This window comes from Oenanthe melanoleuca, chromosome 3, assembly GCF_029582105.1.
Source record: "Oenanthe melanoleuca isolate GR-GAL-2019-014 chromosome 3, OMel1.0, whole genome shotgun sequence".
In the NCBI taxonomy this organism is placed as follows: domain Eukaryota; kingdom Metazoa; phylum Chordata; class Aves; order Passeriformes; family Muscicapidae; genus Oenanthe; species Oenanthe melanoleuca.
The window spans coordinates 43,241,809-43,267,130 of record NC_079336.1 but is presented as its reverse complement, the minus strand read 5'-3'; the positions used below and the strand labels follow the sequence as shown (position 1 = coordinate 43,267,130).

Here is a 25,322-nt window from a genome sequence, read left to right as displayed (position 1 = left end):
AATCTCCTCTTTTGAAGGTAAAAAAACCAAGTAAGAACTGGAACACTTAAGCAAAGGGAAAGCCCTTCTATAAATAAGATGCCCTAATAAACTCATACTTGCATTATGGGCACAAACTCATGTTTGACACTGTTTCTAAATGAGGATCTCCATTAAAACTGGCAAAACGTCTTGCTCCTTCATTTTGCAGCCTTTTATTTTAGTAAAATATATTGTATTTCAGATGTTTCATCATGACAGTTCATTAGTCTTAAAAAATTACTGGAGCATGTCATGTAGGATATACTGTGCCTAATATTCCACTACAACTGGAATATGATATATAAAACAAAAAGGTTTCCAGATTAAAGTAATATTTTTCAATTTTATATTTCAACTTTGAATAGCCATTCATTCATTTGATTACTCTGACTGCAATGATAGAATTACTTATACAAGTATACTATTGAACTTAAGACAATAAAATCACTGGTCACCCACAGAGTTTGGCTGCATACTCTAAAATTTAACTTTTTTTTCCCTCAACAAATTGTTATTTTTTTCTCATTATCACTTCTAGGTTATTTAGGGTTGGTGTTTTCAGAACTGGTAAAAAACATTAGTCTAGATGCTTTAGAAGTAGATTGCTTTTCAGAGCATCCACAGTTTCTGCAATACTTATTTAACCAGTGTAAAGCATCCAAGCTGAGACTCTAGCAATGGCATTTGACATTAGCACACTGTACTAACTTACCAATGTCACTATCTAACAACAAAAGATGTCACTTACTCAAATAACTGGTCTGTCTGGTCCACTAGCAAGTGGACAATTAAGTAAAAGAGTAAAACAGAGCCATAACACTAAATTGATGCCTTCTCTTTTTATTGATTGGTTTCTAAAGATATGACATTTCTGAAACACTAATGAAAAAATCCTTTCCTTAGGTACAATGGAAGCTGGGCAGCAAAGTGCATTTCATTTTGAGCATTTAATAACTGAATCTCAATTTTCCTCCTACTTGCATCAACATGATAAAAATATATTGAAAGAACCGCATGTTCATGCATGCCAACTTTGATTAATAACCGTGTATTAAACTGTAACTATTTGTAGAGTGCTTGTATTATCCAGTCATTTAATTAAAAGTCATTTCTCTAACATATTTGTGTAAAAATCTATTCTACTTAATAAGTTTAATATCTTACAATAGTCATGAAGGAGAACACGTTATTTATGACTTGGCTATCAGGTTTCCCTAGAGACCTGGAGCTTTATGGCCTCCCCGTGAAAATTACGTAGATAGGAACATAAACCTTACGTCATGAAGGACAGAACTCTTGACACAAAATTTTCAATTATTTTCATGCCACTTGTGAGCTTGTGAGGCTTCCTGCTGTTATGGTTTAACCAAAAGTATCATTGTCTCTACAGTAAAAGATAGAGTTAAAACCTTCAGCTATAATGAGGATATTCCATGCTTTCAAGGAAAAGTGCATGGTGATGTGGATTAGCTCTCAGACACATAGCAGTCACCAGAAAGCCACTGCATTTGTTTCAGCATTGATTAGTTCTCCTCAAATCTCTGCAGTGTATCTAAAAAATAAACATTTTTTCACCTTGTTTGAATCCTAAGCAAATATCCATGAAGATGATCAGAGGGCTAGAGTACCTCTCCTACAAAGACAGGCTGATAGAGTTGGGATTGTTCAGCACAGAGACCAGGAGGCTCCCAGGGAGACCTTATAGCACCTTCCAGTGCCTAAAGGGGGCTGCAAGAGAGCTGCAGAGGGATGTTTTTTTAAAGGGTATGAAGTGATGGGACAAGAGGGGATGGCTATAAACTGAAAGAAGACAGGTTTAATTTAGGCAGTAGAAGGAAATCCTTCACTGTGAGGGCAGTGAGGCATTGGAACAGGTCACCCAAAGAAGCTGTGGATGCCCCATCCCTGGCAGTGTTCAAGGCCAGGCTGGATGGGGCTTTGAGCAGCCTGGTCTAGTGGAAGGTGTCCCTGCCCATGGCAGGGGGTTGGAACTGGATGGTCTTTAAGAGTCCTTCCAATCCAAAGCACTCTGTGACCTGAGCTGAAGCACAAGCACTGGAGACAGCTTGGACCCTGATATATACACCAGTCACACTTTGGTACAAGGATGTTTAAGTGTGCCCACACTCTCCTTTTGTGCTACAGGGAATCAAAACACTCAGTTCCCTTTTCAGGAGGGAATAAAGTTTCTTGTACTCCTAGATAAATGTATGAAGTACATTTGAAAAGGCTTTGAGAGTGTATTTTTACAACAGTATTATTTATATCATACTGAAATGAATACTAGGGAATTAGGAACAGGTGCACTGTGTCAGCCAACAGTAATTACACTACAGTACTTAGAGTCTCTCTTCATACACATTATAATAGATTGTGCTAAAAGCAGTCCAGCTCTGTTTAGCTCTCTCACTTTTTCCTTCATGGAATTTCTAAGAACAAAAAGAAGAATTTCAATATCCTTCCACATCCTCCACTCAACTTCAGTATTATTTCACTGCACCACTCTGGTCCCTGTTCAAGTTCCCATTTTTTTATTTATAGTCTATACTTACAGTTTCTAAATTTAATCCAGAACCTTCTCTTCAGTATTTATACCATTCATATTTGAATTCATAAATATCACTGCAGCAACATAAGAAGTATCTCTTCTTTTGTAGTGATTTCATGTATTTAATTAAAATGGTCAAGTGTTTAAAATTGTGAAATGTGAAATATGCATTTGTATCATATATGAAGCAACCACTGGAGAATTAAATTTGGTCAGATTTTTTTTTTCAATTTAAAAGGCATGTAACATCCAATTAATAAAAGTTAGTATAATTTTTCAATTTCTTCAAGCACTCCTTGAGAAACAAGTGCAAGCTGTGCCTTAGTTGCTGTTACTGAAAACCCTCCCTCTCTCCCTAATCTTAAGTACACTTTTGTTCACTCTATTTTATCTCTAAAAACTTAGTATTCTCCAAGGAAATTCCTGATTCAGAGCAGCAATTCAAACTCAGTAAGAGAAAGCTTCCTTGTTTCAGAGTTGAACAACATACCTTTTAAGACTGGCTACATTTATGACTTTAACTAAAAGAACAATCTGTCACCATCCAAACAGTATTAAAACACTTTTTAAAAGGTATGGAACAAAACCCAAAGAAGATTTTTAAGCTGTCTAGGGATATACTGTAACAAAAAAAGAAATTACCAACTCTTAGATACCCTATTTCCTCTCTGATCAGCACAGAGGATGTTCGGTAGAAGTGGCAAGGAGAGATCATTTACATGACTTAGGAGTAGTGACAGGATGCACAGATTTGTGTGCCCTATGACTTTTACACTTCTACTATCAGAAACACATGGAAATTATACTTGGGAAAAGAGAAAAATTAACATCTGACTATCCCAAAGCCACCAGAATTCTGTGTAGAGACCCTCATTTTACAGCAGCTCAGCACTGGGAAAAAATTTACATTTAAAGGGGCAAAAAGGAATGCTTATCCTCTACACTGTCTTACATGCTGGGAGATGTTGCAATTACAAAAAAGAAATCGCCTTCATTCATTCATAACAAAAATATTATTCTTCCTACAAAATATTTTCTTAATAAACATGTCCATTTAAAACATTCAGGCCTGCTCTCTCTCATAATTGAAAAACAGTTTTACAGTTTGCCAATCTAATTTACTACTTTAATACCCATTAGGCATGTTTTATTATAAAACTACAGGCTCATTTACCTACAAATGTGGTATCACCACTTTAAATGTAGCTAATACCAAGTGACTAAACACTGCTATTAGACAGTATTGTCTCATAAACAGCATTACATCAGTTTCATGTCATTCTTTCTCAGGCCAACTGAGACTCACTCAGTCTCTCTCCCTACTCAGGTATAAATGCTGTGTTCAAGGTTTCCTCACTTCACCAGCACAGAGTGGTGGACAAGAGGCAGTGCAGGAAACGAAGTGGAAGCTTCTGTAAATCAGTGGATTGCAGAAAAGCCCTTGCACTTGTACAAAGTGGCCAAGCTGTTGGATAAGGGATCGTGTACCCCAGCGACAGAAGTAAACAAAATTCTGCCTTGCCTTGGTGAAACTTTAAGCTGCCTACAGGAAGATGTCAACTGGGAAGGCAATACCTGATCATCTAAATTGTAAGACCTGGTTCAATATTAGTATGACATTTAGGTAATAGCATGACCCTTTTTATACACTAGTATTAAGAAGATTCAAATGCAACTGAATGTTTTTAGTGAAGAATATGCAAGAAGAAATTGCCCTCTAAACTCAGTAGATTCAGCACTTTCTGTTAATTCAGGATTGCTTAGACTTTTGAATACAAATCCCTTGATACCACAAAAACTAAAAAAAGAAAACAAAAAACCAAGACTCCCCAAAAGAACATAAACAAAAACCAAACCCCTAAAAAACCAAAACTCCCAGTTCTTCATGCAGTGCATTGAATCCCCTTATGCAGTAAAGAAAATGGAAGTGTGACTCTCAAGCAGTTTAACATCAAATTCACCTGATCACTTTTCATATCTAATGACAAATGCAAAATCAGGCTAAAAGGAAAAAGAATACTTACAAATTTATGACCTTATCCAAGGGGCGTTTTGAACAAAATTGCTGGCTGCCCTTGTCTTGTTTATGCTGACTCTGTCCCAGCTGAACAAACCTGTGAAAAGCAGTAGATCGAAGAATAAATCAAAGAAATAAAAGAACTATCCCCAAAAAATCATCAAACAAAAGAAAATGACACTGAGAAATGAGATTTCGAGTCATGCTATGCAAGTCACTGATCATGATGTACTTCTCTGGTGAACAAGAGAGATTTTTAAAACTTCATAGAGGGTGTATTCATGAACTCAGAACCTCCTTTGAAAAATTGCTTATCAATTGGTGTCACCTAGTATGTCATGGGAAGAAACAGGCAGCTCTCTACAGTCAACTACCTATGTCTTTCTCAAAGCAATTAGTCAGAGGAATAGCCTATATGGAAAAATCAGCAAAATACACAAAGTCTCTCAAGTTTCAGATTTAACTTAGTCCTCTGCTGAATTCAATCTAGTTTTTTCATCTGAAATGCTGTTAGTTCAGATCACTCATTTACAAGCACAACCTTTTGGGACAATTTCTCCATCTCCAAATATTTGCTGGAAGACACTGCCCATGGAAAATACTGTCATGGCTTTTTTTTCTTGGCTATGCAGTGGAATAAAATCTTCTGAAAAGTAGTTTATCACTAATCTTAGTCACTCAGCATAGAAGGAAAAGTCAGACAGTTTCAAATGTAAATATATGCAGCTATCTTGCACTCAATTTGTTCACTCTCCAACACAGCTGTGCCACTAAAAAGACAAGTAAGTCAGTTGTGATTTATTAGTTTAGTTTTCTGAGGCAGAGGGTTTTTCTTAACAGTGAACTTCCATTTAGCTTAAGAAGTTTTACTGGTCTACTTCAGGAATATTTACTACATTTTAACAAGCAACTATTACCAGTGCAAAATCAATTGCATGAAAGTGTACAGAAGTCAAATGAACAACATGCTCCTAAATGACTCTTTGCAGCTTTTCTTTCTGCTCTATTCAGATTCTATATTATAGAAATAGAGACAAGCAACATCACTTTGACCATTAAAAGAATAAATACTTACATTACTAAATAAGAGAATTTTAAGTGGAAATAAAGATAATTAAGATCTTCTAGTGCAGGATGCTGCTATTGAAAAAAAAAAAAAACAATCCCCAAGGCAAAACAATTGCATAAGTATTTTAATTAATTGCTTCAAATTATTCAATATTTTGAAAGTTACAAGACCCAAATGCACACAAGCAAATTTTCTGACAAGTTTCAGGAAGACAGCATGCACATGTGATCTGCAGCATACATCCTCAAATTATTTGAGGGACTTTCTGTCCCTTCCAAATTCAACCAATCTGTGCTTCTGTGATTTCTGTTTTGATGAGAATTATCTCAGCCATTGGTGAAAACAGGCTGAATAGATCCAAATTACTTTTAATTTGCATTTGAAAGTAGGTTTAATATAGATGCAAAGAAACTTAACCTGAAGTACCTTGAATCTTCAAGACCCTAATCCTAATAATGAAAAAACATGTAAAGTGTCCAGTCATGTCACGTGAAGTCAGGATCTTACATCCCCATCTCCCTTATTACAGTAACAGAAAATGGCTTGATGTGAGAAATGTAACCATACTGTGAAAGAAATTGCTGCTATTCTCAAGCGATGTACATTTTGGAAAGTATAGATTTTACTGACATCCTTTATTACATAAATCAGCACACCAGACCAGAAATAGCACTATGACTTGTTAGCTAAAAGAGATAAAGAATTTGTAATTTTTTCTATTTTTAAAACCTGCATTACTTGAAGGAAATGAAATAAATGCAAGGTTTGTCTTGTTTTTTTCTTAAAAAGGATATAAATAGGGAGCTTCAAAGCCTCCAAGGGGTTTACAGTTTTACATTAACAACAGACTGAACATTAGTCCAGCCTGAAGAAATTATAAAATTTGAAGTAGCTGCAATTCTGGATGTTAACACAGAATTGTTCATCTGCACAGAGAGACTCACAGTAGATACCAGCTCACACTGGGCCATTTTCAGAACCACAATAACTACCTGCTGTATCAAAGGACAGTTGTCAAAGTTGCATCCATCTTCTAGGGTTAAAACAAAAATGAAACAAAGGTAGAGGTATAGATGGAGGCAAAAATTTCAGCTATAATGAGAAACATCCTTCTTAGCCCTATTCAAGTGTAGTACCTTCAAAGGACTCAGCTTGTAGGAAATAGGCAGAAATGGGAATTTTAAAGAATGAAAGAGTGCAAAAGAAATAGCTACACCTAAAGAAAATGTAAGAGAAAAATAATTTAAAATAAGCAAAAATGCTTTCAGTGGATTAATTAACTAAGTCAGGATGAAACACCACATATCACCAAATTAGATATCACAGTAAATTAAAATTTCCCTTAAAAATTGAAAAGGCTCCAAATATAACAAGGCAGCTCCTGCTATTACACATTAGAAAATAAAAACAAATGCACCCAAAGCCATTTCAATGCATGTCTCAAGTATTCACTTCAACATACACTGTGTTTTCCTGAGATGAAGTGTGGATTATTCAGACCCCTTTAGGACATCATGTTAAACAAAAAGACAACTTCTATTATTTTATATGCATTTTTACAGAATAAGCTATTTCATTATGACTGACTTGAACTGGAGTAATTCAACACTTGAAAAATGCAAACCCTACAGATTACAAAGCTTACAATCATGGAATCATGCCTGTGGAATTCACTTATCAATGGAATATGGAATTCCTATGAATTTACGTATGAATTTCTAGGATTATATTAAGTGACAGGTATTTCTTTTGAAGTACCTTTCATTTGATCTAAGCTCCAAATTTTGCTTTCAGAGACATCTGCATAGCTTCCACTGAAATCAGAATTGACACAGACAACTGAAAACAGCTTGATTTTGAAAGAGATAGCATATATAGGCAAATTTCTTATTTAAATAAGTTTAATCAAAGGCAGCACTTTGACAAAATGCACTTAACTAGCTCAAATTATCCTTTACCAATTACCACTGGAAATTTATCTCACCTTGCATATATTGCAAGATCATCTTCTGAAGGGACATCTGAAAGATTGACTCCATATACATCTTTTGTTGATTGCACTACATTCTGGAACATAAGAAAGATTCAGATTAAGAACACCTTAACAACATCCAAAGAAACCTTACTCTTAAGAAAGAACTTCCTTACAAATCAAAATATAATTTCAGAAGTGCAGACAAAACCAAATGAGTTTCTTACATCCACAGCAATCTTAGATTACACATATATTTTTTTTAGAAAATAATCTATTAAAAATATTAATCAACACATTCATTCAACAAGTAAAGACTTCTTGAAAGATACCATCAGCTAAAGCAACACTTTAGGAGAATAAATTATATTCATAGAATATAATGGTGCAGTTATTAAATTCTGTTCTGTGTTGAAACAATATAGAATAAATCATATTAGTTCTGAACATGCTCCCACATTTGTTTTCACATTTCCTGCTCTCAATTCTGCAATAATTACAAACCTCAGGTCGAACAAAACTATTTTTATTTTATACATTATGCAATCATGTCAGTCAACTATAACAAGGAATCAATGTACATGCAATAGTTCACTAACTGTGTCTAGGGATTCAGTGCTAAACTGAGGGGGATTTTCTGACAAGACACATATGACTGTGAGTCAAATATAAATACAGTTTTCTTTTAATTCAAAATAATTCAAAGTCAAAGAACTTCAGAAAGGTATTTCCTGACCAGAAGTATAATGCATTTTTTATTAACTTCTCAGAGATGTGAACAGAAAGGAACTAGCTTTTTGAATTCCCCAGATAATAAGGAATGACATGAAATAACAATGCAAATTATAACTAAAATTCAATGCATGAAAAGGTGCTAATAAATTGGAATATATTTCTTCATATCATTATTAAAAAGTCAGAATAGCTCACCGAATTTTTAAGCCATTGAAATTCAGTATTTCAAGTCATACTTTGTGTTTACATACACCTTTCATTTAAGCATCTTGAAAATCTAAGAAGATATCTTAGGTCTGAGTGCTGAAGTGTGTTCAAAATAGAGGGAAAAAGTGATGTGAAATAAATTATGCAATAGTATGAATCAAAGAATAAAATTTCAACTTTGATGTTTGTTAGAAAAGTCTAGAGACAATATGATTTGCTGGAGAAACGTACTTTGTTATTCAGACATAATGGAAAACTTCCGGATAAAATACTTTGCATAAACACAAATAAATAAATGTGCTTGTAGGAAGATGACACTACTGCAGGCTGAAAATCCATTATCTGAGAACACACAACCCTAGGCTAAAGACTGAATAGAATCAAAATTTGAACCGTGGCAAAAAAAAAAAAAAAAAAAAAAAAAAGAAAGAAAGAAAGAAAAAAGAGGCAGTGTGATTGTCTGTTGCCTATCAGGCACTACCTTTTATGCTAAGGTTATAAATACTCAATTCTCTTCAGAAGTGATAACATGCACAATTCTATAACCATTTAAATTAGCTGTGACTTCAAAAAAATCCAACCCTGCCAGACAACATAGGTATTTTCCAAACATCTACACTATATGTTAGCATAACCTTTTGCTAAGACACTTTCAATGGTATCCAAAATGGATATTTGCAAGAAAGAATTTGAAGAACTATTACATGAACTAATAAAATAGATATTTCCATAATTCTTTATACAACTCAATATTTTCATTAAATTAGCACCCAAGGGATTCCAACAAAATGGGAGTTATGGTAGCAATAAAAGATTAATAGCCTACAACTGAAAACATACATTCTTTCCACCTGACTGGGCAAATGCAATTTATTTCACTATTTTATTCACTGCCATTATCTGCAACCCTAGTAGCAGTAATAGCATAGGACCTGTGTGGTCCATTATCATCCACATTTCTGAAGTTAGTTAATTCTTTTTTAAATGCCAGACCACATAATTATGGGACAGCTATTTAAAAGTCTTCACATAAATCAGGTTGAAACTTAGATAGAATGAACATTAATTTACAGTTAATCCAGTGGCATTGTCCAAAAGGAATTGCTTTCGTAATTCCAAGAGGTGGTTCTTAGGACCTCAGGTTCATACTACCTGTCTTTCAGGGGGCTAGCTCCAGATTAACTCCTATGGACTAAATGTTGATTAAGTAGGTAGATGAGTACATTCCTGGAGAAAAGGAATCTCATTTGCATGTTCCAAGGCCACCTAATGATGTGTGTCAGAGCACGGTAAGGGACAATAATCAGAGTGAACTACTGCTCTGAATTAACACACTAATACAGATGCATTTTACATTATGCAATGACCCAAATACCTTTCAAATGCCATAGGTTTCTCACAGTAGTTTTCGTTTTTTAAAATGCTATTTTCCTTTGTGTTTTACTATTACATGACAAGAAGAACAGAATAGGTTAACAAGCAGTTGTGCTGCAATTATGCTAATATCTACACAAAAAAATTAGCTGGAGACCTTTGTCACTAAATTTCTCAGTGCTTTACTTGTGACTGTTCTATAAAGCTTTTTTAAGGGAATGTGAATTTTAAGCCTTCTTGCCTAACACAGTAATTTCTTACCTCTGTGATTTTTGTATTGTCTCCTGTATCAGCCACCTTTACTGGAGTTGAACGTTGAGAAACAGCACCTTCATCTTCTTTATCTGTCCCAGAATCATCCTCAGAACTACTTGACACTGCTTCCTCGCTTGGGGGTGGAGGAGCACTAGCAGCTGTTTTGCGCTGCAGCACAGCTTCTTCTCTATTATTTTTGTTCCTATTAGGAAAGGCAGCGTGCATTTATGAAATCAGCAAGACATTAGTAATGAATATTTAAAATTCCTAATCTTGGTTACAATCTTTCCAGGGAAATAAGTTTTAACCTCTGGGCAGCTTTTTGCTTATCTTTTAAAATCCTCAATTGATTTCTTTTCTTCAATCTCTTGTTATTCCAGAGCATTTAAAGAAAGCCCAAAGGATTCTGCCAGCTTTTCTCTACCAATTCTGTAATTCTTTACTTAAATCCCTCCCCAGAACTGAAAAAATAAAAAGGAATAAAAATTAATTGAGACATAACATCTTTGGTTTTGGTCTGGGAAAAAGTTTCACTTTCTGATTAATAACAATATCCACTCCTCAGCTTCCTTAATCTTGGCTCCAAATCTTAATAGTAATGTCACTTTTTTTTCTTTATCTTCTATACCTCTCTCCTCAATTTAATTCTTTAATCAGCAACATTTCTTGATTCAGTATGTATTTCTCACTCAAGAAATTCTAGTCAGTATAAATGCCTTATTTATAAGTAGTGCCTTATTTTTAAGAAACCTTTAAGACACATTATCTCTATGTAAGCAGGCTAACACTGGATTTAACTGTATGCATTCTAAAAGGTACACATTACTTCACCCCTCAAAAATCATACCAGACTTGTGTGCTCTGCATCTTCTCCTACTGGCCACAGTAGAGTGCCACAGTAGAGTATTCAGTTGCAATTTCCTCTCAGATGCTATCATAGTCTTTCAGGGAAGGCAGTTAATGAATAGACATTAACTAATGAATAGACAGTTTATGGACAAATCCCTGGAAATAGGGGGCAGTGATTGTCCCATGTGTCATTGACAGATAGTGTGTGACTCATTCTAAAAGAAAACTGCAGCATACTAGAGGCTGTGAGAAGAGCACACGGATTGATGTAAATGCTATTTGGAGATGCAGGTCTAGTGCTCTCATCAACATCACTTGAGCTCTAGTAGAGCACACCATGGCTGTTACAGATGCTGCCTCTTGAAATGAAACTCACACAGCAGTTTATCACTGTACTGAATTAGCTATACTTTATATGCTCAAGGAACACATATAAACAAGTAGGAGAGTCCTTCTAAAGGTTCTGATCTGAGAGCATACCCCACCTCCAAGGACATTATTGTATCAGAAGAAATCTTAGAACTGGAACAAATGCCTTGGGCAAGTTTGATTTCTGACTCAGCAGAACCTGACATTTCCTTGAACTTAAATTTAAATTTAAAGTTATGAAGACATAAGCATTGTTTTTAGGGAAAATGAAGAGATTTCCCCCCACTTTTCTAGATGAGGTAAAGGTCCCAAGAAAAGCAGTCCTTTCTGAAAGCTGAGGAATGGAGCAAGCAGCCAAACACTGGTAAGAGTGTTATCCTCACCCCACTCCCAAGATATACTCAGCCAATATCTAAGCGTCCTTGGAACCTGAATGCCTACAGACAAAAAGAGATCATCAAACTTCCTTCAGAAATGTCTTAGATCAAAAGATGATGACAAATGAGCAAGGTAGAGGTACTGCCTTTTGCAAGGCTAAATAGGGTGAGGTGCAAGAGTGAAGCCACATTTTACCCTGCGACACAGTCGTAGTGATAAGTGATATATGCAGGGAGTCCTGGAACGTGGCTTTGATGGAGCTGATTCTCTGTCCCACATCAATCCCTAAAAATTACAGCAAAGAGCTTGAATAAAAGTGCCTAAGAAAATTATATAATGGTCAACTATTTAATGAAGTACCTGGAGACAAATTAGTCCATAATCTGACATTCTACCAAAGCGGAAGAATAAAGCATATTCTCAAAATACTCATAAACTCAAATTCTTAGCAGAGATAAACTGTGTAACAGTTGAACAGTCTTCCTGTTTATTCCCAGGGAATCAGTAGCATGAAATGAGGTTCTAGTGGTGATAAGCCTATTCTACTCTCAACATTTATTGACAATGAGACCCTCAGGATCAGAGCATATGAGACAGTCAAATGTTCTAGTGTTTAACAGAACAGCAAGTTTTTAGAGGAACTTATAATGTTGTGACAGCAAAGTAACTACTGACAAAAGGTTTCCTTAATATGAGCTACCAAAGAGAGAATGAATTCAGGAAGATTCTGCACAGCCCTTGTGGGATACAGGACTGGAATACATAGAGTAACAAAGCAGGTCCAGGATGCAAAAGCAGCTAAATGAAGCATTCATTTGTCCCAGCAATTGTTGCTGGTTTATTTTATATAATTTCACCCATAAATATTTTAATAACATATTTTATCAAAGACTATGCTGAAATTGGCATTTATTGCTGTTTCAGAATATGCACTATTTATGAAAAAATTATAAATTTTTAAAGGCAACAAGAAAATATGCATTGCTGTCAACTCCAATAGAGAATAGAGTTGCCACTAGGATGAAGAGATGATCAAATTCTAATAACTTCTGTATATTATTGATAAAATCTTCTCATGAATTTCATTTTGAGGAATGAGAGAAAACAGAAAATATTAAACCAGTTGAATTAAGAATTCTCAGTGTCAAATAAAAATCTCAAATTAGATGTGATTTTCAAAGTGTACAGTTCTGCAGTAGAATACCAAAGATTTTTTTATTTTCCATGTAACATAGAACATGTTTCACACACACATAAAAGTTTATATATTTTCATTACAATTTCATCACTATTAAACCAGAACAAAGTTTCTGATTTCAGACTTACCCCAGCACAGATTTTCCAGTTTCATCAGGTTTACGAACAGTAAACGGACTTGGATCAATTCCCACATTCTTAGGCATAAAATCTCTGCCAAAACAGAAAGGAAGAAGTGTTCATGAACAAAGTGCAACACATAAAATTTTTACAGTTTCTCAAAGAACCACGTCTAACATCTACCTGTGAACTAAAAAAAAAAAAAAAAAAATCATAAAGGGATATTAAGTTCTAGCTTTACCATTTCAGGTTGATATAAGTATACATGACCTTGGTATTTAAAAAGCTTTCAGATGCATTATTTGGTTCCATAAACAGCTGCATCACCACCTGCCTAAGATGCTAAAGCATTGTGCTCCATTCCTGTGATGAAGAAGCCCAGTAACTCAGAGCTTCGTACATTGCTTTCAAAATGCTGCCAACACACAAATGGGGTCAAACAGCTACATGAAACATAATCTGCCTAGAAATCTTCAGCCAAACCATGATTCAGATTATGTTCAGAATATCCAGCTGACTGCTGCCAACAAAAAAATAAAACCCACAAAAATATCTGACCAGCTGTGAGAACCAGATGAACTGAAGAAAACAACTGCAAAATGAAAGCTGAACAATGAGAAAACAATTGTTTTGGAAGTAGCTTCTGTGATCTGAATCAACAGAAAAAAGTTCACCTCTCAGCCATCAAGTTCCCAGACTCTAGGCACTCCATAACAAAAAATAATTGGAAATCTAATTGCTATTTTAACCGACTTTTTTTTTAGAGTAACATTTCCATGTACCATTGTGATTTAGCTTAAAGAACTTTGCTAAATTTGAAATTACACACATTTAACCAAATAAATCAAATCCATATTTAATTCACACCAAATCGACTTTGAGGCAAGGATTTAGAGCCACAAAACATCCCAATATACCGTGTGGAATTGGTCATTGCCAAGCAGAAGGTCTCATCAAAACTGCTCAACTCATATGGCCTAAAAAACTCATTGTGGATGTCAATTTCCTCTTCGTATTTGTGGAATTTCTTCACTGTCAACTTGCGTCTGTTTTCAGCACATGTCACTGAGGGGGAAAAAAATGTTTTACTAGCAATTACTGACTCTTGCAAAAATCTAATCATAAAGTAGCCTGCTCACCTAGCCATAGTACCAGGCAATTTTTTCCTACAGTCATATCCCCTCTGAGACAAGGAAATCTGACATGAAGAAGATGCATTGCACATCTTTAATAAATATGCATTATCAACCACTGTAATGTGATTTCACTTCATGATGAGAATTCCTAGTAAAACATGCTCCACAGCACCCCAGAGAAATAATACACACTAGCTGTATTGTGTCATCTACAACAGGAATAGGACCACCAGCACAGACTATAAATATATATGCTAATAGACAAGAGCAAAAGAAAAAAATAACTGAGTGTGCCCTGGCTCAAAAACATATGAAGGTCAAGTTTCATCCACTTAGGTAGCTCTTGCAATCTGCAACAGAAAAATCCTATCTCCTTGTGGGGGTAAGGCTGGAGAGGTATTTAGAAACCATTATGGAAACACTCTTTTTTTCAGATTTGGGATCTAAAACAGTTAAAAAAGCACTTGTAACTAAAACTTCTTTTTCAAGATACTCTGCAAGGCAAGGAGCAAATATAGATCCTACCTTCATCAAAAGGAAGAGGTAAATGCTTTAGCACACCTGTGGTCCACCAGTAAGTATAGCTGTACAGGAAAAACAGAAACACAATTGATATAGGAGATAGGATCTTGTATCCAGCCTATCCAGTTTGAACATAACATTCACCCATCCATACAGTGTCACTTCAGCAGATACTGGATAGAGGATTACAGCAGGTCCCTGTCCAACTACTTCATTTTCAAATCAAGAAACTTAAGCATAGAAAACTCAATACAGGTATGGACAGAAGAGTGGTTTTGTTTCACTAAAAAAATATGTTTCAGGTGCCTACCTCTACAGCACTGAAAATTAAAGTATTAATAGATATCAAAAGTATTTATGTATTTCTCTTGTTCTGGTTGTTGGAGGGTGGGAGGAGTAGGGGGAAGACATCCCCTCCCAGATGTTATTCAGATCCCAAAATTCAGGAAAAACGTATGAAGAAGTGAAGGTCAATGATAGTAAGATTGGATGATTGTCTAAGCAGCTGAGTTTTACACAAAGAAATACATTTTGATGTAACAGCTGTCATAAGTCTGAGTGCCATTGGCATATCTAACAGCAAAATTCAAGCCCTGCTGAAAGCTTATTCAGGATATCTGTAAAACAACAAAGGAAGTCAAGCAACATTCATAAAACAAAGCACGTTTTATCTTTCATTCATGTTTACACATTTTTATTGTCTCTTCTCAAATATACTTTAATTTCTTCCTCTGATTTATTCTGATAGTTTCCTCTATTTCATTACACGGAATGAAAACACAATTGTCTTCATTGATTTTTATTTCAAATATGTGCGTATTCACAATACAGTGAGGGCTGCAAACAGAGTATTAATGTGGTTATCTGCTTCTCCTGTCAATGTAGCCACCTGCAGCAGACACAATGGGTGTATTCCCATGGCCAGGGATAGGCTTGTTAGTAAGATTTAGGAGATAGCACAGGACAGGCAGGAAAACACACTTTAGTTTCAAGAACTCTGTATAGCCTAGATAGTAAGGAATGAGTTAGGCCAGATGGTCCTGCCTCTTCTCAAAGTCTCATGCTATTAAGTTATTTTCTCCAGTGCCTTCAGAAATGATGCAGACACACCCAGTTTTGTTGGCTGCATAAATGATAAGCAACATGGCAACACAAAGTCTCCTTTTCCATATTCACTGCCCTTTCATAAATTACATAGAAGATATGAACCTTATTAAATATCTTCCTCCTGATGAAGAGGCAATTACAACATAGGAAAAGCACAGATAGTCAAAAGAAGTTTCATTGACAGGAAACATAATCTTCCTTTTCCTATATCCTAGATTTCATTATGAGTGTCATTTCTTTTGCTGCTGTGCCCAAGGAACCTAAAAGAGGCACTACACAGGCAGGAAAAAGTTACACAAAGAACTTGTCCAAACGTTTCGTAGAAACAAAAAATTACTTAGAGGAGTTTTTTCTCATATATTTCCTCCTATTAGAGGAAGGTGTCATTTTATTCACATAATGAAACATCTTGATTGTATATTATAACTGCTCAGAAGAAATTGTAGTTAGAATGAAAGGTAAAAAATAATTAACCAGTAAATGAAGAGTAGCAACATTTCTTTTTAATATTCCACCTCACTTGAGAACAGTATGTGTGGCAAATAAGAGATGGCTGTTTTAACAAAGTAACAGATGAAAGGGAGACTAGAACATCTGCATACTTGAAATATATCAGCTGAATTAATTTTAGACATACAATAATGTTCAGAATGAGTAGCTGAGAAAATTAATATTGCATGTTTAATTTATGCCTGAAATAGCACTTCATTGAATGACTGATATAAGCTACTTTTAAGAGAAGCCTCAGGAGATAATACAAAAGGACTGAAATTCAGAAAAAGCCATATCATGTGCCAGCTGCTGTGGCAGGTTAGCAGCATAAGCAGCCAACAGGGACTGATCACACTGGTTAAACACTTGCAGTTTTGCCTAGACAAAAATCTAAATGCAGATATTTAGATCTACAATTTGCACTAAAGAGCTTTATGGCTCATAGAATGAATAAAGATAAAACCAGCCAAAATCGTAAGAGATTATTTAGTTGACAAGTTGACTACTGTCCTCTTAGTTAAAACTGATTTTTTTTTAAATGCACAGTATCCATAGTCTTCAAAAAATCATTTATCTTTGAAGCTATCAAATTACTTAAAAATTTTTATACTTTACTACCTCTGTATATTAGCACGCAACTACAGTGGAATGCAAATGAAGAAAAATAGTCTTCAAAACAGGCTGGACATAGGCAGAAAGGAAGATAGAAAATCATGGGTTTCTTGGCATGCACGGCTGCAGACCAAGTGCAGTACATAGAAAAATAAATGTTATCCTCATCACATAATCTCATATTCAACCATTAATAAATCTGACAATGAAAAATTCACCTATATATTTCTTAATGAAACTGTAATAACTGTACTTCAATACAACAGTGAAGCATTTTACACCGAAGGATAGAATTTCATACGAAATTAAACTTCTTTTTAAGTACAACAGGAAAATAACATACAAAAGCAAATCCTTTTAACCACCAAGATTCAGTATTTTTTAATATTCTCTTGAAGGTGTTTTTTTTAAGCTTTTGTATAAACATAAAAAACAGTAAGCAAGTTTTTGACAGACTGACCTAATTACTTGATTAGCAATGTGTATTTTTTAGAATTTATTAGAGAAATACCAAAAAGAACAAAAAAAAGAACAGCAAAATACCTTGGCCTGGTCTGTGACAGACTGAGGGTGTTCTTGTGATGCAAATAAAAATCAGTGGGAAGTTCCCAGAGATGTGGCTTTCCTTCTGCAGGCTTGAACACTCCCAGAAAGAGATTGATAGAATCTTGCCTGTCCGCATCTGTTAGATAAGAGGCACACTTAACACCAGGAGCACTGCACAGCTCAAGCCCATTCAGACACTGCTTCTCTTTGCTCCTCACAGTGTCCGTGTCCTGTGACTGCTGCAGGGCCGTCTGGGCTCCAAGCAGCACTCTGGAATTTCATTTACAGCAGACCTGCTATGCTGCAGGGCACATGGGGACGGTACCAAGCTGCCTCTTCCCTTGGCTTCTCCCTCAGGAGCCCAGGCTTGGCAGAAGTCAGACCTCACACTGCAACTCTGTCACCCATGTGTGTGCATGAACCACATGCATGGATTAAGGCATGTTTCAGGAAATACGACATACCTTAGTGAAATTTACTGCAGCCTAAATAACTGAAAAATGACTCCATGAAATTAAACAATATCCATACAACACAAGTTTCCAACAAAACATACTAATGATGAATTCTTTGGGATTTTCTTGCCAATACATAGTAAAATGATTAAATTTCACAAACACCTTTTAGAAATTTGGACTTGTTTTCTCTTAGATTAAATAATCAATTTAGTTTGTCATAATCTAAGCTCCACCAAACTATTACTTGATATGTCTTACTTTTTCTCATCCGTACAACTTAATTAGTAGTAATTATTCTAAAAGTGTTGAGGTCAGCAGATGAAAATATTTTCTTAGAAGAGTAGATAATTTTTAGATTCATGTATTTTGAATAATAGACAAAGAAAAAAAAGGTACTTCCACTCTGGCTATGCAAGTTTTGTGAAAAAGAGTAATAGAGGACTGACACAATATTTGTAACATAGCAGCACTCGGTGTTTGCCCTTCTGACATGTCTTAGACTGTCTTTTGATCATTCCTTTAGATCTTTTGCAAGACTTCTAAACACAGCACACGTTTTTTTTTGTTATTTTGCATAAGATAAGGCTCAGCATTTTTCAAAGAAGTTTTCCCTTAGCAATGTTGCCCAGAAGAAAGTAGAACACTCAGTGTTCAATTAATGAGTGATACGAGCTAGTAAAGGAGTAAGTTAATATTTTACAGCTTATTTAACTGAAAAAAAAAGCTTTTTATTTGGTTTTGGAGTTTAATTTTGTCTTTTCTACCACAGACTTAACAGTTTGTAGCTCCTATTTACACAAAACAATTACATGCATTACAGTTTGCTTTGTTCTGAGCTCTCAGAAACATCACAAGAAATACTTCACATGAAGCCTTCTACTCATGTTTAGATTTACCAGTTTCCTTATATTTGCTGAAGACATTCTGTCCAATATTTTAAAACTCTGTAACACCCATCTGCTTCTCTACTGATCTACAAATGTCACTGACAGATGCAGTGCTACATGTGTGCATTTTTTAAATAAAGGGCTGCATGCTACAACATTTATTTATTATATAAATAAATATATTATCAAATCAGAATACCTATTTGACACATACTGAATTATTTGGAAATTATAGTATAGAGGATCTCTGTCACAAGATCATAGTGTAGATTACTGAAATGTCATAAGTAAGATGTTTTGTAAACAATGGCTTAAAAGGAGTCACTTAAATTTACCTGAGAAAGCATTACTATAGTATCTTGAGAGTGTTTGCATAATATCTTTGGAATGCTGAGTCCATGGAGCGATCTTTCTGTATGTTTTTACTCTGTGGACAAGCTGAGACCCTCCATACTGCAGAGAAAGTGTGTCCCCGTGATCTTCATATAATTCTTCAAATAATCTGAAGAAAAAGAAAAATGTGTCATCCATCAAACTTCTGAATAGAATTTTTTAAGAGAAAATATAATAAAGTCTTTCTGCAAATGCAATATAATTTCTTCTCCTTTATTCAGATAAATACATGGAAATTTTGTTCACACATAATAATTGCTAAGAAGGTTTAAATTTTGAGATTTTTATTTCTTTATTACTTATTATTTATTTATTATAAAAGTAATTTATTACTTTTTAATATAAAAGAAGAGGTTCACACAAACAGAGTAAGTAGTTCTGTAGATTCAGGAAGAAGACTACCATGTCCTACTACTTAATGGAGAGAAAACAATGTATCTTCACTAACCAAGGCATGCCTAATACACAAAAAGAAACAGGACATATCAATATCTCAAGGCTACATTTTCTGTTAAGTACACCAGGAATGGAGTTAGCACAACCTTCCAAAAATCTCAGTAATTACAACAATGATGGCTCAAAGGCATAAAATGAATAAACATGACTTGTAAGAAAAGTGTATGGCAGTCAGGCAACATTTGCTGGAGCTGGAAAATCTTGATGTAAGCAGAAAACAAAAAGAATTGGCTAACAATTTACTTCAACAAGGAGAACCAGCTAAAAAGAAAAAAAGTCCTCTGGCATCAAGAAGCTGACACTATCCAAACTGGGACTAGTCCAAATTGCAAAAATTAAACAAGCTTCCTATCAATGGCAAAAACAAGCCAACAGTCTCAGAAAAAGAGGCTACCTTAAGGAGATGGTGCTCAGTCTAAAAGACTGAAAAGTGCTTCTCAGAAATGGAGACTATGGCCTTGCTTGAGCAAGACAAGGGTGATAAGGATGATACTTTGCTAAAAAAGACTGGAAGTTTAGTTAAGAGGTAAAAAATCCAAAACAGAACTAAACAAGCTCCAACCCCTCCGAAAACTAAAAAGCAAACCCAACTACTAAACCTATGGGAACGTGCTTCACATCAGTAGAGGAAGACAAAGTAACTCAGGCATTTATATGTAATACTTGCAGAGGACAGAAGTCCTTCAGGAGTGAAAAGGAAGACAGAAACAAAAAACAAAATAAAAAGATTTTTAAAAAAGCACTTTGGTGCCTTAAAAAAGACAACAAAAGCATTGCCCTAATAAAGTTTGCAACAAAAGGGACAGTATTGTATATGTAACCTAGCAACCATCTGACTGAAGTTCTCCTGGAAAAGATCTGGATGAAGAACATTTATCTGAGCAGCAAATCAATTTCTATGAAAACTAAATAGCTGTCCAGCAAATCTTCTGTCCAAGGTCAAGTACAGTAAGTTCAATTAGGAGGAAACATCTGCTAAGTAACTTTAAAAAAAACCAAAAGAAAACCCCAAAGCAATAGACAAAAAAAAACCCTTAGAAATAACTCCAAACCCACTTGCCTCCACACAAATTGTTCAGAGATCATGACACCATGTATGAGAATCTCCTTTGTTTCTTTGGGTTTGGTGGGTTGGTTTGTTTGTGTTTGACCTGCAGCCCCAGCAGGCTGCACAGCAACTGGTAAAGGCAGCAGGAATTATTTATTCCCAGAGGTAAACATGCAGCCTCCCAGTAGCTGGGACATGGTAATGTGAGGCACTGCTAGCACACCCAGTAAGCCACCAGCAGGTGCTCTCCCTGGCCACAAGACAGAGGCCAGGAGGCACCATTTGAACAGTGAACCAACATGCTGCAGGTGAGGTGGTTTCTGCAGCACATACCAGCTCCAGGCACCAGGCAGGTGCTGGAAACTAATGGAAAAAAGAGGAGGAGCTGAAGGTATATCTCAAGTGAAGGGGACTGAAGCCCAACTACTTGTGGTTTCTGAAAACAAGTTAGCTCTCTAAAACTATCATACCACTAGTTATAATCAGCCATGAAGCTGTAAGTTTCACAGTCACAACAACAGCTTAAAGAAATAGAACCACAGCACCTTAAAGACTCCTACATTAATTTCTGAACCATGTGTACAAGTTAAGCAGCTTAGTTCACCCTGACCCCCCAAAGCACTTCAATACAAATGCTGGGTATTCATAAAGGGTTAGGGGATGCTTGTATAAGTACCATCGACACTTGATCTAAAAAACCAATTTTCCTGAAGAAATTCTATTCAATAAATCAAAAACCATTAAAACTTTCCAAATAAAAAGTAGAAAATAGCAAGGTAAGATGTACTTCTATATCAGTTTGGCATTCTCCATGAAAGTATGTATTTCAATTTTTACTCTCAGTCAGCATTTTGCCCCAAGCAATTGAAACAAGCGAAAAAGACGGGGCAGAGGTTTTCTTAAATTTATTTCAAATGAAAACACACCTCTCTAAGTTTAGGCATATAAAATGAAATAAGTCAAGTAGTTACATTGAAGACTGATTAACATACTTTTCCAGAAGATCAAATTTTCAGCATGATGGGATTTTCCCAAGACTTCAAGTATGAAAGATACTTTAAACTTGGATGAATAAATATTAAATTATTCCAGCAAAAATAACTGTACGCTTCTTCTACATGGACATAATTCTGAATCACCTCTTGACTCAAAATTAAAAATTAAAACCATGACACACTCTATCTTAATCTATCTTACCTTACAGCATCTGTATCAAATTGTAAATTAGGTTTATCAATCAATCCCAATGAATACAACTGGTAGGCCAAAGCACATTTCCCCACCATAAACTGTGCTGTGTTAGTGCGATCTAAACAGTCCACACAGTTGGTTCGAAGGACTCCAGTCTGGTAAAGCAATCCAAATAAAAGATTTGTCTTAATCAAAAAATTACGATACTCATGATTATTACTTTTTTACTACTAGCTAAGTCTTATCAAACCTCAAATTATGTCTTCACAAAAATTCAAGGAAAGACATTTCTAATAAAAGTTCAAAAGCAATTCATCTCTAGCAAGCTACATCAGACTACTGCCATGCCTATTTTCAAAATATTCTTGCTTTTATCATCACAGCAACTGGATGTTCCTTCAACTCACAAACAGCCCTGAAGAAGTCACAATCTGGATGTGACGCACAAGACATCTAGTCAGAGATGAACTGTGATCAGAATGCTTACATGTATGTCACTGGTGACTCTCAAATTATTAAAGATAAAATAATCACTCTCCTACTACAGGTAAACCCGTAAGACTAACATAAAAAAGCTAACTAGTGTTGACTTTTTTAAAAAGAGATCAAATTCTATCAGCTCTGCTGTTTATCCACCCTCAACAAACATATGCCAGTGATCAGCTAGTACAGGAATGGTCACATGCTCTCTAACTTACAAGAAATACAAAATTATGAATGGCAAGTTAAAGCAACTAATGCCTCGTAAGAATATGCCCTGCGTTCAGAGCATATAGCCATAACATTCAGGTATAAATTTGATACTGAATGGTTTGCAGTTTAGTCAGTACTTTTCTGACCTTAAAGGAAGACTTATTTCTAGTCTTACTTTCTTTTAGTGCTGGAAACTGTAGCAATGTACAGAATACTCAGCACTCAGGTGAAAATGTCATGTTCATGTGGATGAATATGTTAGCAGGGTTAAGTATGTGCTTATTCCTCACTCCTTCTTTATAGCATTTTATTATTCTGTTTGCTAAAATGCTGCTGGTTTAACTTTCACTGCACTGATAACATTACAGACTAAACAGTAATGGGAACAAGTTTAAAATACAAGCATTTCTCATACTAAATCCAGCATAGATGTAATTGCAGCACCGTAAGGTTTTGGAATACCATGCAAGAACTTAAGCCCTAATTCCCCATTAGACTTCTAGGAAGGACAGCCCTAATAAAGTATACTATAAATATCAATTTAAGAGCAGTCTGTGAGTCACCAATCAGTGAATTTAAGTGAAATGAATCACTGTTCTTTGGAAGTCTTGACCTACATCACTGTAACTATGAACTAATAAAGTATATTTCAGTACCTGCAAGCGACCAGTGGAAACAACACAACCTCCTAGTTCATTCCACCTGAAAAAGAAACAGAACAGAATGACTTTCAAATTATTTCATAAAATAACAGATCGTATCATGTATTGATCTACTCAGTGACAAATAGTTACTTATGGATTTTCAGGGACTTGAGAGACTTCATCTGCAGCAGTCTAAGCAAATACAGTTTCTATTTTAAAAAAAAAAGTTTTAAATTATGTATTTGTAAAACCATAAAATCCACTGGTTAACAACAGACCCAGTAACATTTAGATGACAATTATCTTATTAGTATGCCTCAAAAGAAGTTACTTAGTAATTTCCAAATTATTAAGTCTTAAAACAAGAAATAATTTAATAAACATAGAAATTCCAAACAGTTTTCTAAGGAATAGGTGTTATTCATTATGCATCAAATAAATTATACGTACTTTTCATCTGGACGCAAGATACTGCAGTAGGAATCAGGTCGATTTACAAAGAATCCAGTCTTCTTTACTACACTTTCTGCAATCACATTTAGTCTGTCAAGGACATTGCAAAGTTTGCTAAGGAGAGGGGAAAAAAAAAAGACAGTCAAGATACATTAATGCTAAAAAAAAATTTCACTACTTGAAAAGTTTTTCCATAGCAAAAATTACTTAAAAGCAGGCCCATATCACAGCTTTATTCATCCAACAGCAATTATGTCTATAGTTTTCTTAGATTTTACAGGAAAGACTGACTGTATCTGAGCAGTTTTGCTCCTTTTTGATAAAAAATGTTACATAAACTACAAGCAGAACATAAAAAACCTAAAAGTCCTTCATTTTTTGTATCACACTGATTTTTCTCTACCCAACTTTCTGTGATTCAAAAACATGAATGAGACAGAAAAGGATCTATATATGATTATGCTGAATCCCATTCCCCTGTTTTGTTTGCAAGTTGCTGTTTTGTTCAGTAACATTTGCTTCCATATGTGCATTGCAGCACTACCTTTTAGTGTATTTGGCCATATCCCAGGGTATATATATAATTGCATGCTCTGGAGGTAAGAACTGGTTGAGATATGTCACAGCAGCAACAAGTTCTTCACTGAGAATCCTTTCGTGCTTTCTTTTTTCACGTTCCTTTAGCAAAGAGAAAAGGAATTTAACATTACAATTTTCTTTACAAACATATGTAATCCATATACATGCATACATACACGTATACATACATAAAGGAAATCAAAAGTGGAAAATCTGAACATTCTAGGTTTTTAACAATAATTTTGTATTAGTAGTCACCTGTTTCAACTGTGCATAATCATTGGCTGAAAAATGGAATGCTGTAAATGTAAAGAAGAACACACAGAAATAAGAGTGGCAATGTAGATGAAATGGAGAACCACATATGAGAAGCAAAAACTCAGGCAGAAAGGGAAGATCTAATGGTTAATGGCAAAAATCTGAAAAGAACAGTGAAAGGGTACTGTTAGAAATCCCTAAACATGGAAAATTTTGTTTTTGAAGGGCTGTAGTGGAAGCAGAGTTTTGTACACCCTACAGGAGTAGGATGAGATTTATGAAGAAAATATTCCACTTGTAAGCTAATATTAGCTTTAGAACATAACCAGAATTACACAGCAACTCTACGGAAAGAAGGATCATATTAAAAACCAAACACATAGATCATATTCAAAGTATTGTACCTTCACAAGATTCAGTATAATAATGGGAGAGCCAAATCTCTGAAGCATTTGGTCAAAGTGAAGAGCAGCAACGTGTGCATAAGGATCTGCTTGGTCCACTGAAACAAACATAAATTAAAATGATAGTAAGTGAGCTGTAGAATTTTCTCTTAATAGTACTCTTCACAGAAGATGCATTAATTCTCTGGCAGTAATGACACAGTTAAATACTTTCCCCTCTTTTCATGCGGTTAAAAAAATATTCCCTTTGCCCAATTGTAGGCAACTTCTTAAATTTTCATGAAATGCTTATAAAGAACAATTTTGTTGGCCCATTAATCTCAGCCCAGATA

General features: G+C 35.1%; 1 protein-coding gene across 1 annotated transcript in view; it reads right to left on the bottom strand.

Annotated features, from left to right (window-relative positions):
• The window catches only part of FIG4 (FIG4 phosphoinositide 5-phosphatase), a 48,706-nt gene that overhangs the window by 1,476 nt on the left and 21,908 nt on the right, over nt 1–25,322 (bottom strand). The window contains exons 10-22 of the mRNA XM_056487481.1: nt 24,991–25,088; nt 24,294–24,427; nt 23,747–23,863; nt 23,309–23,354; nt 21,966–22,114; nt 19,207–19,373; nt 17,524–17,662; nt 14,773–14,831; nt 14,029–14,176; nt 13,121–13,204; nt 10,205–10,400; nt 7,640–7,722; nt 4,594–4,683 (exon numbers count right to left, since the gene is read on the bottom strand). Coding sequence (XP_056343456.1) covers nt 4,594–4,683; nt 7,640–7,722; nt 10,205–10,400; nt 13,121–13,204; nt 14,029–14,176; nt 14,773–14,831; nt 17,524–17,662; nt 19,207–19,373; nt 21,966–22,114; nt 23,309–23,354; nt 23,747–23,863; nt 24,294–24,427; nt 24,991–25,088 — 1,510 coding nt within the window. The remainder of the gene's footprint in view (nt 1–4,593; nt 4,684–7,639; nt 7,723–10,204; nt 10,401–13,120; nt 13,205–14,028; nt 14,177–14,772; nt 14,832–17,523; nt 17,663–19,206; nt 19,374–21,965; nt 22,115–23,308; nt 23,355–23,746; nt 23,864–24,293; nt 24,428–24,990; nt 25,089–25,322) is intronic.